Source organism: Lampetra planeri, chromosome 10, assembly GCF_965212315.1.
Source record: "Lampetra planeri chromosome 10, kcLamPlan1.2.h2, whole genome shotgun sequence".
Classification (NCBI taxonomy): domain Eukaryota; kingdom Metazoa; phylum Chordata; class Hyperoartia; order Petromyzontiformes; family Petromyzontidae; genus Lampetra; species Lampetra planeri.
This window is the reverse complement of record NC_136116.1, coordinates 10,403,507-10,414,827: the sequence shown is the minus strand read 5'-3', so window position 1 is coordinate 10,414,827 and position 11,321 is coordinate 10,403,507. Positions and strand designations below refer to the sequence as shown.

The window sequence follows — 11,321 nt, the reverse complement described above, 5'->3', positions numbered from 1 at the left end:
CTCTCGTGTGCGGCATAGAGGCCGCGGCGTCTCGTAACAATGCGCGCGTTTCACTCTCTGATTGGTACACGCGGACGAGGCTTTCGTGATTATCCGCCCCCCCCCCACGTTGTAGTTTAGCGACGGTTAATTGTTTATTGCGTCGAATACTCGTTTTGAATTTCGATTTAAAGCTTTCGTGACTGCAGGGATTCAACTTCTTGGTTCTTTTGGTAAAGTCACGTAGAAGGGAAATGATAATATAAAATAAAGAAATAAAATGAAAAACATAATAAAATAATTCTCACGACGTTTCGGCCACAACGCAAGCAGCCGTCCTCAGGTGAAGAACAGGTCTGTCGGAAAGACAACGCAAGCAGCCGTCCTGAGGTGAAGAACAGGTCTGTCGGAAAGACAATGTGGCCGAAACGTCGTGAGAATTATTTTATAATGTCTTTTATTTATTTTATTTTATTATTTCCCTTTTACGTGACTTTACCGAAAGAACCAAGAGATACTCGTTTTGACTTCCACATTTGGTGCGTGGGGATCAATGCATCGTTCACGTTAACAGGGGGCGGGGGCCCTCTTACTCAGAGGAGGGCTCAAGTCAAGAAATTAATTGTCGCCAGCACGCCTTTTAATTAGCGACGCGAATATGATGCCCAGCCCCTTGGTTGATCCACTTGCTGTATGAAGGCCTTCTCATGCCGTGTTGGCCATGCAGATTGTTTGACCATAACGCAAACACGCCAGTCGGTGTTTTCAAGGTACCGCCAAATAATTCAATGTACCCCACCCCCCTTCTCTCTCTCTCTGCTCTGGAAATGGGCTATTGCCTGGAACGTTAGTTAGTAACACAAGTCTCTGTTTCTTTTGGGTTAGGCAAGGGTTGGTGGATCACGCAGAGATTCATAGAACTCTAAAAAAACTACGTGGTGTCCATTAGATGAGCTGCTATGTAAGCCAGGCGATGGTAATAAAAAAAACGTGGGATCGTGAACCTATCTGTGCTGATCTCTTAGGGGTTTTCACTGGGTTCACACGAACCAACAACAATGAGTCTTGAGGCTCAGTGACGCTTTCCTGGATTAACACAGGACGTGGTTATTCGTGTTATCATTACTATTCTAATAAGCAGGTGGGATGCTATATATAATGAAAATACGATAAGATCATCACCATGCACAGCTGCTTGAAGACCTCTCCACGCTTTTTCTCCCGAGCGCATATCCCATCAGTCCCTGCGACCCGTTTTGATGTTCCATCTCCACGAAGGTCGTGTATGTGCGTGTGTCTGTGTGTGTGTCTGTATGTATGTGCGTGTGTCTGTGTGTATGTGTCTGTGTTTATGTGCGTGTGTCTGTGTGTGTCTGTATGTATGTGCGTGTGTCTGTGTGTATGTGCGTGTGTCTGTGTGTATGTGCGTGCGTCTGTGTGTGTGTCTGTATGTATGTGTGTGTCTGTGTGTATGTGCGTGTGTCTGTTTGTGTGTCTGTATGTATGTGCGTGTGTCTGTGTGTATGTGTCTGTGTTTATGTGCGTGTGTCTGTGTGTGTCTGTATGTATGTGCGTGTGTCTGTGTGTATGTGCGTGTATCTGTGTGTATGTGCGTGCGTCTGTGTGTCTGTGTGTATGTACGAGTGTCTGTGTGTATGTGCGTGTGTCTGTGCGTGTGTCTATGTGTATGTTCGTGTATCTGTCTGTGTGTATGTGCGTGTGTCTGTGTGTATGTGTGTGTGTCTGTGTGTATGTGTGTATGTGTGTATGAGCGGCCAACTCCAGCGACGATTTTATAAACCGGTCATGGGCCTCCCCGAGGTCGACTCAGCCTCAAATGAGTACCTAGTGCGATGTGCCAGCATCACCACTCGGGATACAAAGGCGGCCGGGCGTGGTGTTGGCCACCCACCCCTTCGTGTACCGTGCAGGCATTCATACGCGCTCAAAAATAGCACTTGCCCCCAAAATCTGTTCTGGCTATGTGGGGACATTTGTCTTTGCATGGGAGCGGTGGAATAGTGATACGCCTCACTACTCTACGAAACTGCCCGCCTGAGTTCCACTCCCGGCTACGACTAACAGCGGTGGCGAGTGATATCTGAGCCAGCCCCTGGACGTTTGCGAGCTCGCCTTGAATGAGTAACCCGGTGCTCCCACCACTGCCTCGTACGCCGTGCACGCCTTGGTCGGTGCTTACTAGCACCACTTGCACCAACCGTCTGATAATTTGGGTATGTCTGTATGTATGTATGTCTGTATGTCTGTATGTATATCTGTATGTCTGTATGTATGTCTGTGTGTTGGTATGTGTGTGTGTATGTCTGCGTGTTGGTATGTGTGTGTGTGGGTGTAAACATCGCCACTGGGGAAGACACAGGCGGCCGGGCGTGGTGCTGGCCACCCCACTCCCTGTGTCTCGTTCCGGCCTTAATAGGTGCTCGCTAACATCACTTGGCCCAAAAGTATGTTAAGGCTATACGGGGGATCTGTGTCTTCATCATGCGTGTTAATGTGGTTATGTATTCGTGTTGTATGTGGCATATGCGTGTGCGTGTGTGTGCGTATGCGTGTGTTTTGTCCGCGTGTGCACAGCGCTACAAGTCCGGCCACCTGGGTTGGATACCCAGCCCCACGTCTCAATTGCCATCATCATCACCACCATCATTATCTTAAGTACATGTGACCCGCCCGTGACCCGATCGTGACCCGTTCATCCGTGACCGCTCGCAGGAAACCACCACCACCACCACCATGTTCACGAAGCTCTACGCTGGAGCCGAGGCCATGAGCCAGCAGCTGCGAGCCGTGAGTCTGGCTCTCGCCACGGCCGACGAGGACGCCTGCGGCAGCAGCGACGGCGAGGCGCCTCCACACTCCTGCACCACCTCCTCGTCTTCCTCCTCGCATAGGCAGCTGGGGCTGCGCGACTCGCGGCCGGACCTCCACGAGCCCACAAACATCGCGGCGGCTGCGGCTGCGGCAGCCGCGGCGGCCGCGGCGGCCGCCGGGGTGGAGGCCACAGGACGCGGCGCAGGAGCGGGCGAAGGTCCAATCGACGACAACGACGACGACGACCTAGACGACGAAGACATCGAGGACGAGGAGGAGATGGAGGAGGAGGAGGAGATGACGATGGAAGAGGAGGAGGAGGTTGAGCGCAAGGCGAGGCGGCGCGGCCCGCGCAAGAAGAAGCCGACCAAGGCGCGCGTGGAGCGCGTGCGCGTGCGCCGGATGAAGGCGAACGCGCGCGAGCGGAACCGCATGCACGGACTGAACGCGGCGCTCGACAACCTGCGCAAGGTGGTGCCCTGCTACTCCAAGACGCAGAAGCTGTCCAAGATCGAGACGCTGCGCCTCGCCAAGAACTACATCTGGGCGCTCTCGGAGATCCTGCGCTCCAACCAGAGCCCCGACCTGCTGAGCTTCGTGCAGACCCTCTGCAAAGGTTTGTCGCAGCCCACGGCCAACCTGGTGGCGGGTTGCCTGCAGCTCAACCCGCGCACTTTCCTGCCCGAGCAGAGCGTGGACTTCGCGCACGTGCCCTACGCGCCCGCCGCGCTCGCCTACGGCTACCCTCCCGCGGGACTGGGCGCCATGAGCCCCCCGTACAGTTCGGCGGCCGAGGGCCCGTACCTGTTGCAGGCGGGCAAGGCGCAAGCCTACTTCAGCAGCGCCATAGACCAGTACTTCGACACGGGCGTCTCGGAGTGCACGAGTCCGCCCTTCGAGGCGCCGGGCAGCCCGCCGCACCACTACGGCCTGAACGGGAACTTCGCCTTCAAGCACGACGCCGCCACGGCAGCGGCTGCGGCGGCAGCGGCCGCGGCGGCAGCGGCGCACGCGTCCGTGCAGGCGGATTACGAGCGGGGAGGGTACGGGCACTTCGGGGTTCGGGGCTCCGGCTACCAGGGGGCGCACGGCGGCGGCGGCGGCGGTGGCGGTGGAGGAGGAGGAGGGGGAGCAGCAGGAGGTGGGGGCGGTGGGGGCGGGGGAGCAGTTGGCCCCGCTGGCTGTAAGCAGGCGGGCCAGGGCACGGGTCCCGGCGCGGCGTATGAGCGGTACGGGCCGCAAGGAGAGCACTTCTGCGCTTACGAGGGCGTGCGTGCGAGGGCGACAGCGCGTCACGACCGCCTGCTGGTGGGTGCCGGGGCCGGAGACATCCACGCGATGTTCGGGGAGTATGACCACCATCACCATCCGCACGGCTGAGACGCACACACGCGCGCGTGCGTGCGCAACGGCGCGGGGTGGAGGGCACTCCCAGCTCCGTGGTCGTCGCTAGCTCCACGTTCTGTTCAGTGCTCGATTGGAGGCGCGAGTTTGTTTCGTCGGTGTGTTTCCTTTGTTCAATGGCGATTTCCTCCCCCGTTGCTTCGCGGCCGTCGGTGGCTTAAGACGAAGCTGTGGGTCTCATCTGATTCCTCACCCCACCACCACTCCACTGCCCCCCCCCCTTCCCCACGGCACCCTCCCCCACCACCCCCTCCTCCTCACCGGTACGCGGTGAAAGATTGCAAAGGCGTCCGTGGTTTAATTTTGTACTGTATTTGTATGATTACGTTTTACTATTCTGTGGGGGGGGGAGTCATGTATGGAAGCCATATAGTCGAGGAATTGCTGCACTGAATATACCAGATGTTCAGTGGCATGTGGGGTTTGATCAGTCAGGGCCTTTATGAACTTGCTCAGCTCCCGTTCCTCCCATTCCGCACGACCCGGCCAGGGTCTTTGATCCGTCCGTGCGTCCATCCGTCCGTTTGGACGACAGCATCGCGGAGTAGCGGTCGAGTCGCGGTCAGCGCACCTCACGTGGGACCCCATCCACCTGAGTTCCATTCCCAGCGATGGGGGGGAGGGGGGGTGGAGTAAAATCCGTGTCGAGCCGCGCCCCCACCCGTCCAGCCTCCCATCCCATCCACAGAGCGGCGTGGATAAGCGTGGGTCAAACAACGCCCGTTCGTTGAGAGCTCTTCATCCAGCAGTGGATGGAGAAAGGCCAAATCCCGCTCAGCTTGATGTAAGAATTACGGACGTCCTTTATTTATATCAACAAGTGCCAGAGTTGGATTTGCCGATAGACCCCGGTTAGCTGTTACACTCCCATGGGATCGTTACATTTCGGCAAAACTAATTCGTCAGTGCTGTCTAGAAAACGTACCGGACGGACAGACGCAGTCGCACATAGACACACAAAGGCTGTAGGGGCGAGTGCTGTTAACGAGCACCTCTGAAGGCCGGCACGGAACACGAGGGGCTCGGTGGCCTTCACCACGCCCTGCCGCCTTTATCTCCTTAGACATTTGAGGCTGAGTCGACCTAGGAGAGGCCCATGACCTGTTGAGATAGTATTCACCGGTTTTTGCCGTGAGCGAGAATCGAACCGCTTTCGCGACCACTCCCCACCTACAGTTATTGTAACCATGAACACACGGTCACGCAGACACAATGACACCGTCGCGGACACACACGCACGCACGCGGGCAGTCCCATGGGTACGAGTGGACAACGAGATTAAACTCACCCGACATTTGCCGGCTCTTCCAGGCGACCTCCGTGCAATGCCAAGGTTGTGGAATTGTGTAACAAACGAGTGAACTCTGTTCTCCTGTAGGACGGGACCTCGATTACCACCGCCCCACATGTGGGCATTCAAATTATCATCCAAGCGACGAGACGTTCATTCGTGAATTGTCTAACGAGGCGAGGCTACACTGAGATGGGCGTCTTGATTTATGTTGTTGCTGTTGTCGTTGTTTCGCGACGTCGACTCGGGTGACCGTAGTTGTCACTGGTTTTCACAAACGAGGTTTCGTGTTTGCCGTTTCTCCAATCGACACCGGACCCGCTCTCGTGAGCGATGACGTCACTCGGGTACTTAAGAGGTCTTTGACGTTCACGTGAGCCTTCACTTTAACCCCGCACGCCGTGATCGCCATGCCTCCACGTAACTTACCGGCTACTGAATTAACAACCTCGGCGCAGATTACAACAACAACAACAACCACCACCATTGCATCAGAGGTCATCGATTCTTGAACAATTTGCATGACTCAACGTGTTATCGGCGTCCGGAGTCGCTTCTGCCAACTCGAGGAACTGGCGTCGCGATTTTCCAGCCGATTGCCTCCGCACAGGGATCCTTCCATGCGGCTCTCATCTCCTGCCACCGCCCGCGGGTCTCCGTGCGCCGATTATTGACAAATAATTCCCTTGGGAAAGAACTCCTTAATACTCGCGCGGCTCGACAGCGACCATTCCTTCCCGTGGGAGTTCGAGATCCGGTTATCGCGTTGGTCAATGTTCCCTTTCCACGAGAGATTTTTGGCGGCAAAAAACCCCCATCTGGCGCTTGCCCCCAACCACCAAATAATGTTGGCAAACCCCGCCAACGTGGCAAATTTTTGGACGTTTTTGTAAACAGTGCGAAAACGACCCGTGGAGTTTGCTCCGACGCGATTCGATGAATTACTACGATATCGGCAACGGGATTCCATTAAATAATATACGTGTTAGATATACGCATTACAGTAATTAATTTATTATGAATGTAACGGCATCTGGAGGTTGCAGAAGGACACCGTTGAACGCCACGAAATTAAAATTGAAATCCATCGATTTTTACACGTGGCAAAAAACCGCGGGCTATAGGAACCGAATGCAATCTATTAATCGATGCATCGTTACACCACTCATCGCCATCGTTTAACACCGTTCAGTGGAAAATCGCTACTTCACGGGCCGTGAGTGGCACAGCGGAGTTGGCACGTGTCCTGATGCGCCATGAATAACATGGGCCTCTCTGCCACCCAATCTGCCCCCACCCAACCACCCACCCCTTCTCGCCCTTCTCCGCTACCCCCACCCCCCTTCATTGCCCTGGGCTCGTCCAGCCCCTGAGTCCCCCGGTGCAGCTGCACCGCCTGCTAATCCACTGTCTGGGTACGGAGGCCTCGCTCCCCCGTGCCGTCAGGGCGCGCGTTTGTCGTGAGCGCTGTCGGTTCAACGTCTCTGGCACCGTCGCCGTGGCCCGGCCAGTAGCTGCAGTCACCGCTTGTGGCACCCGTTCACAGTTCGAAACCAACGGCCCGCCCTGGTCATTACGCTCGCGGTGGATTTACGAACGGTTCGTGGATACGGCACCGGTCTGTTTCACAGTGGACGTTATTCAATGATCCCGTGGCGTCATTCACCAAGAGTAGGGCAATGTGTGCCGGCGTCACGGTACGTAAATGTGCTCAATTGCAATGCGCATAGCAATCTGGAAAAAAAAAAAACGAAAACTTAGCAGGATCCTCCGACAAAAAATATTCACGAGACTCAGTAAGTTATTTCCTGGGTAAAGCAAAGGGGCGCTCATACAAAGTGGTGTCACGCTGCATCAATAAATCGATCGATTACAATCTACCCATACGCCCACGATGCGTGTTGCCAGTCGCACGCGTGGGAACCGGCTACTTGATATTCCTCTGTAATCTACATACCGCGTGACCCCGACAGCTACTAAGAGGCGCTCCAATGCACCAAGAATAAACACAAACGATTCCGGGATGAAATCCAGAAAGCCGGGTCGTGACATATATATATTCTGCTACCGAATCGCTATTTGGGGCGAAACGTTACGGTGGGCGAGTTGGCACGAGTTGAGGCCGATGATTGACGGGCCAACCCCCCCCCCCCGATCTCACCTCCCATGGGGATCCGGTTGGTGACTCAGCGGCACAGCTTGAGCCAGCTTGAGCCAGATCGGCACGCGTCGTTGCGTTTCGTTACAGCAATCCCCATGTCCACGAGTGCATTAACGCCGCATAGAAGCTGTTAAGGAGTGACAGGTATGGACTCAAGCATGCATGTATGTTGAACTTATTTCGCACCGTACGTAGCCAACCGTGCTAATAGACGATAATGATTCATGATTGACATTTTGACTTCAAACTTTCGTGACTTCAGGAATTCATATTCTTGGTTCTTTCGGTAAAGTCAAGTCGATAGAAAGTAAAATAATAATAATAAAATTAAATAAATGACAACTTAAATATTAAAAATAATAAATAGAAAATAATAAAAGCAGTTTCATGAAATAATAAAATGATATTATTATTTTTCATTCTCATTATTATAATTTTTTATCTACGTGACTTTACCGAAAGAACCAAGAATATAATGATTGACAGTTGGCCCCTCGCAATATTTGTTACCCCACTGGAGTAGTCTGCAGCAGTGAGCACTTTGAAGGCAGCTATCACCTGAGTTCGATTCCCGGCCACAGCTAACGTCCGTGGCGAGTGATGTCGGAACCAGCCTTCACCTACCCGCACTGACCCGCATGGTGAAGTATGGTCAATACTTGCGTCGGAAGGCCAGGAATCGAACTGAGGTGGCCGAGTTCATAGTGAGCGAACCAGCGAACCACTGTGCCACCAAAGACCTCCCGTGTAGCCTGTGGGGACAAGTTATGTTCGTGAGAACCTATGAAGGCCGGAACGGCACACGAGGGGGTTGGTGGCCAGCACCACGCCCGGCCGCCTTTGTCTCCCCAGTGGCGATGTTTACACACCGCACTAGGCAGGGCACTCATTTGATGATGAGCCGACCTAGCGCTAACCACTACACTGTCGCACCACCCCACACATACATTTATATTCTGTACTTGTACGTGTGCACATGCAGGGGTGGAGAAATCACACTTGAGACGTCCCCGACCCGACCACAGGCCCCGTGGGCCACTCCAAGTTCACCGGTGTTTTTCTTGTCGTTGCGATCCCACGTGAAAGCTCGGGCACAGAGGACCACACACGCTCACGAGCGGTGGCTGACGCTGAAATGTGGCAATGGCGTCGTCCCCATTTAACTTCCGCGCCTGAGAGTTGGAGCCTGGAGCAGCGTGACACCAAGGTGCACCGTAAATGTTCGTGAAGCCACCAAATGTCCCCGATTTGGCATGGGGAATTCCCAAGACATTTGTGCGTGCGTCTTCGATTTAAAATGCTCCAACCGTTCTGGCTGAACGCTTCACTCGCGATCAGGGAAAAGTGGCGAGGCTACCTGAGGTGGTGGGTGGGGTCAGCAGAGGGGGAGGGAGGAGGGGTCAAGGTCATATAAAAAACAGCGACGAAAACATTTCTGGCCGTAACCCGAAACGTCGCACATTGTCTAGATGTTTTGTTAAGGCAGTGCTGTTGACGAATGTGTTGAGAAAGCGAGGCCGCTCACTGTGCGTGCGAGGCTAGACGTGGTGGGTGGTGGTGGTGGAGGGGGGGGGTCGGTGCGATTGGCAGTGTCCCGGTTGAGCCTCCCAGACACGCGGTCGATTCCATTGTTGCGTTGAGTTTGTGCGCCGTTGCGTAGGGCAGTGGTTCTTCTTCACCTGGGGTGGACTTGCGCCCTGGGGGTGCGACACGTAGCCAGAATATTTTGGAAGGTAAATAACCGAAAACACAAATTACGAACGTCCACGTAAGTAGAACTACTTTGATTCATCAAACCTCCTACTTATTTATTAACATTTTGCATTTTTTTTTTTTACGATCGAGAGCCAAAGGGCTGCAGTGAAGGTTAAGAACCACTGGCGGAGATCATTGTCTCGTGACCCAAGTTGCACATCTAAAAGTCAACCTCGTGTCAGCATGATCACTGAAGGTTTGACGCCCACGACAGACGCTTTCCACCCTTTGCATCCATCCGCTCACAACAATGTCTCCCAAACAAACCTATCCATCTCGTTCCACTTCCCGCTAGCAGAATCATCTCAAAAACTATAATCCCCAAACCCTCTTATGGCGTGCACATGCCACCTCCCAGCTCACCAATAATTATCAGTCATTCCCGCTCCCAGGAGCCACTCCTCATCGCAATCTCTCATTCTTCTTGTGACGCCGGCTGAACGCTTTTCCGTTTCTCGCCGTAACCGTCCGCGTCTCAAAGGCGTTTTTTTTTTTAAAGTCCTCTCGCTCGTAAATCAGCCTTTACAATTGTCTCTGGTGTGGTGGGTGAAATCAATCGAGCGAATTTGGAGCCAATTGTATGGCGGCTAACGCGCAGAGGTGTTGGCTTGGAGATGGCAGTACAACAGGTACGTGGGTTCATGAAACCCGTCTCGTTAGTTGCTCGTATGCGTGCTGGGGTTTTTCTCGGGGTATTCCCGTCGTTTTTTTTTGCTCTCACGTGTAGCGAAATAACCATCGAAAGTGGAATTGGCTAAACGTTCCGAGTGTAGCAGGACCGCACCTGAGCAAGTCTTGAGACTCGATGAGGCTTTACTCGGTTAAACAGATTACACAATGATTATACTCATATGCAAATTTAACCTTTGTAACTGGCCCTGGTCTCCCTTATGAGATACGGTGAAACCCCCGCAGAGGCTTTCACTTTGTGCAATAAAGGATATCCATTATTCGACCACACCGTCCATTGCGATTTTCCATCGAAATGTGTTGTCCTTATGATTATATCTGCGATCCAGGAACACGTATCTGCAATATAGCAACTGTAATGTTACAAGTTTACGCTGCAGAGCTTCGTCAAGCCACCGCCGGACGAAGGCTTCTTTCCATGCCGTGCAGATCGTGGGGTTTGCTTGACCATACTTCACCAAACTGGTCAGTGCCGGTTGGTGATGGGAGGATGGGGGGATGGGGGGAGTTGGCATATCAGCCACCGCTGATGTTAGCCGTCGCCGGAAATTGAATGCAGGTGGCCGGATTTATATAGCGCAGCACGCTAATCGCTGCGCCACCGCTCCGCCCCAACAACACGATAGATGCCAAACATGTTTTTTCTCTCTTTAAATCACATAAGAACAAACGACGTGCTAATAGAATATATATCAGTAATTTCGATCATTATTATACGTCTTGTAAGTGTGGGTCAGACGAGAAAGTGTGCACTTAAGACCAAACAACTCAGCACATTCCTCAATAACGCTGTCCGAAAGAGGAAACTATCAGACAAGCGACGTTTCGGGACATGGTCCTTTTTTTACATAGCACCATTACCCAAAACGTCGCCAATTAAATGCTATTTACTCTTTCGGGCAGTGTTATCGACTACGTTGTTGAGTTTAATGTTGTTGTTGTGCGTGCGTGCGTGTGCACCACTGCTAGTGCTATAGTGTCGCAATGATGCTGCTGCTACTGCTGCTGTAAACATCGAAGAGGTTCACGCGAAGGGGTTATGTGCGACTGCGCCAAGCGTGCCGAGGAACCCTGGCCTCATGTGTGCCTGTCAGGCGACACGGTCGCGCAGAGACACGCAATCGCCCGCATATCGGATGCCACTGGCTGTTGGGGGCAAAGCGCTGTTAGCGAGGACGCACTAGGGAGGTGGTGCGGCGTGTGGGCTGT

The 11,321-nt window shown here is 53.4% G+C and overlaps 1 protein-coding gene across 1 annotated transcript; it reads left to right on the top strand.

Moving 5' to 3' along the window:
• Window positions 1–2,733: 2,733 nt before the first annotated feature.
• Window positions 2,734–4,191, top strand: LOC144721145 (uncharacterized). The gene has a single exon (XM_078598540.1). It carries the CDS (start codon window positions 2,734–2,736, stop codon window positions 4,189–4,191), a length of 1,458 nt encoding a protein of 485 aa, XP_078454666.1.
• Window positions 4,192–11,321: the final 7,130 nt, after the last annotated feature.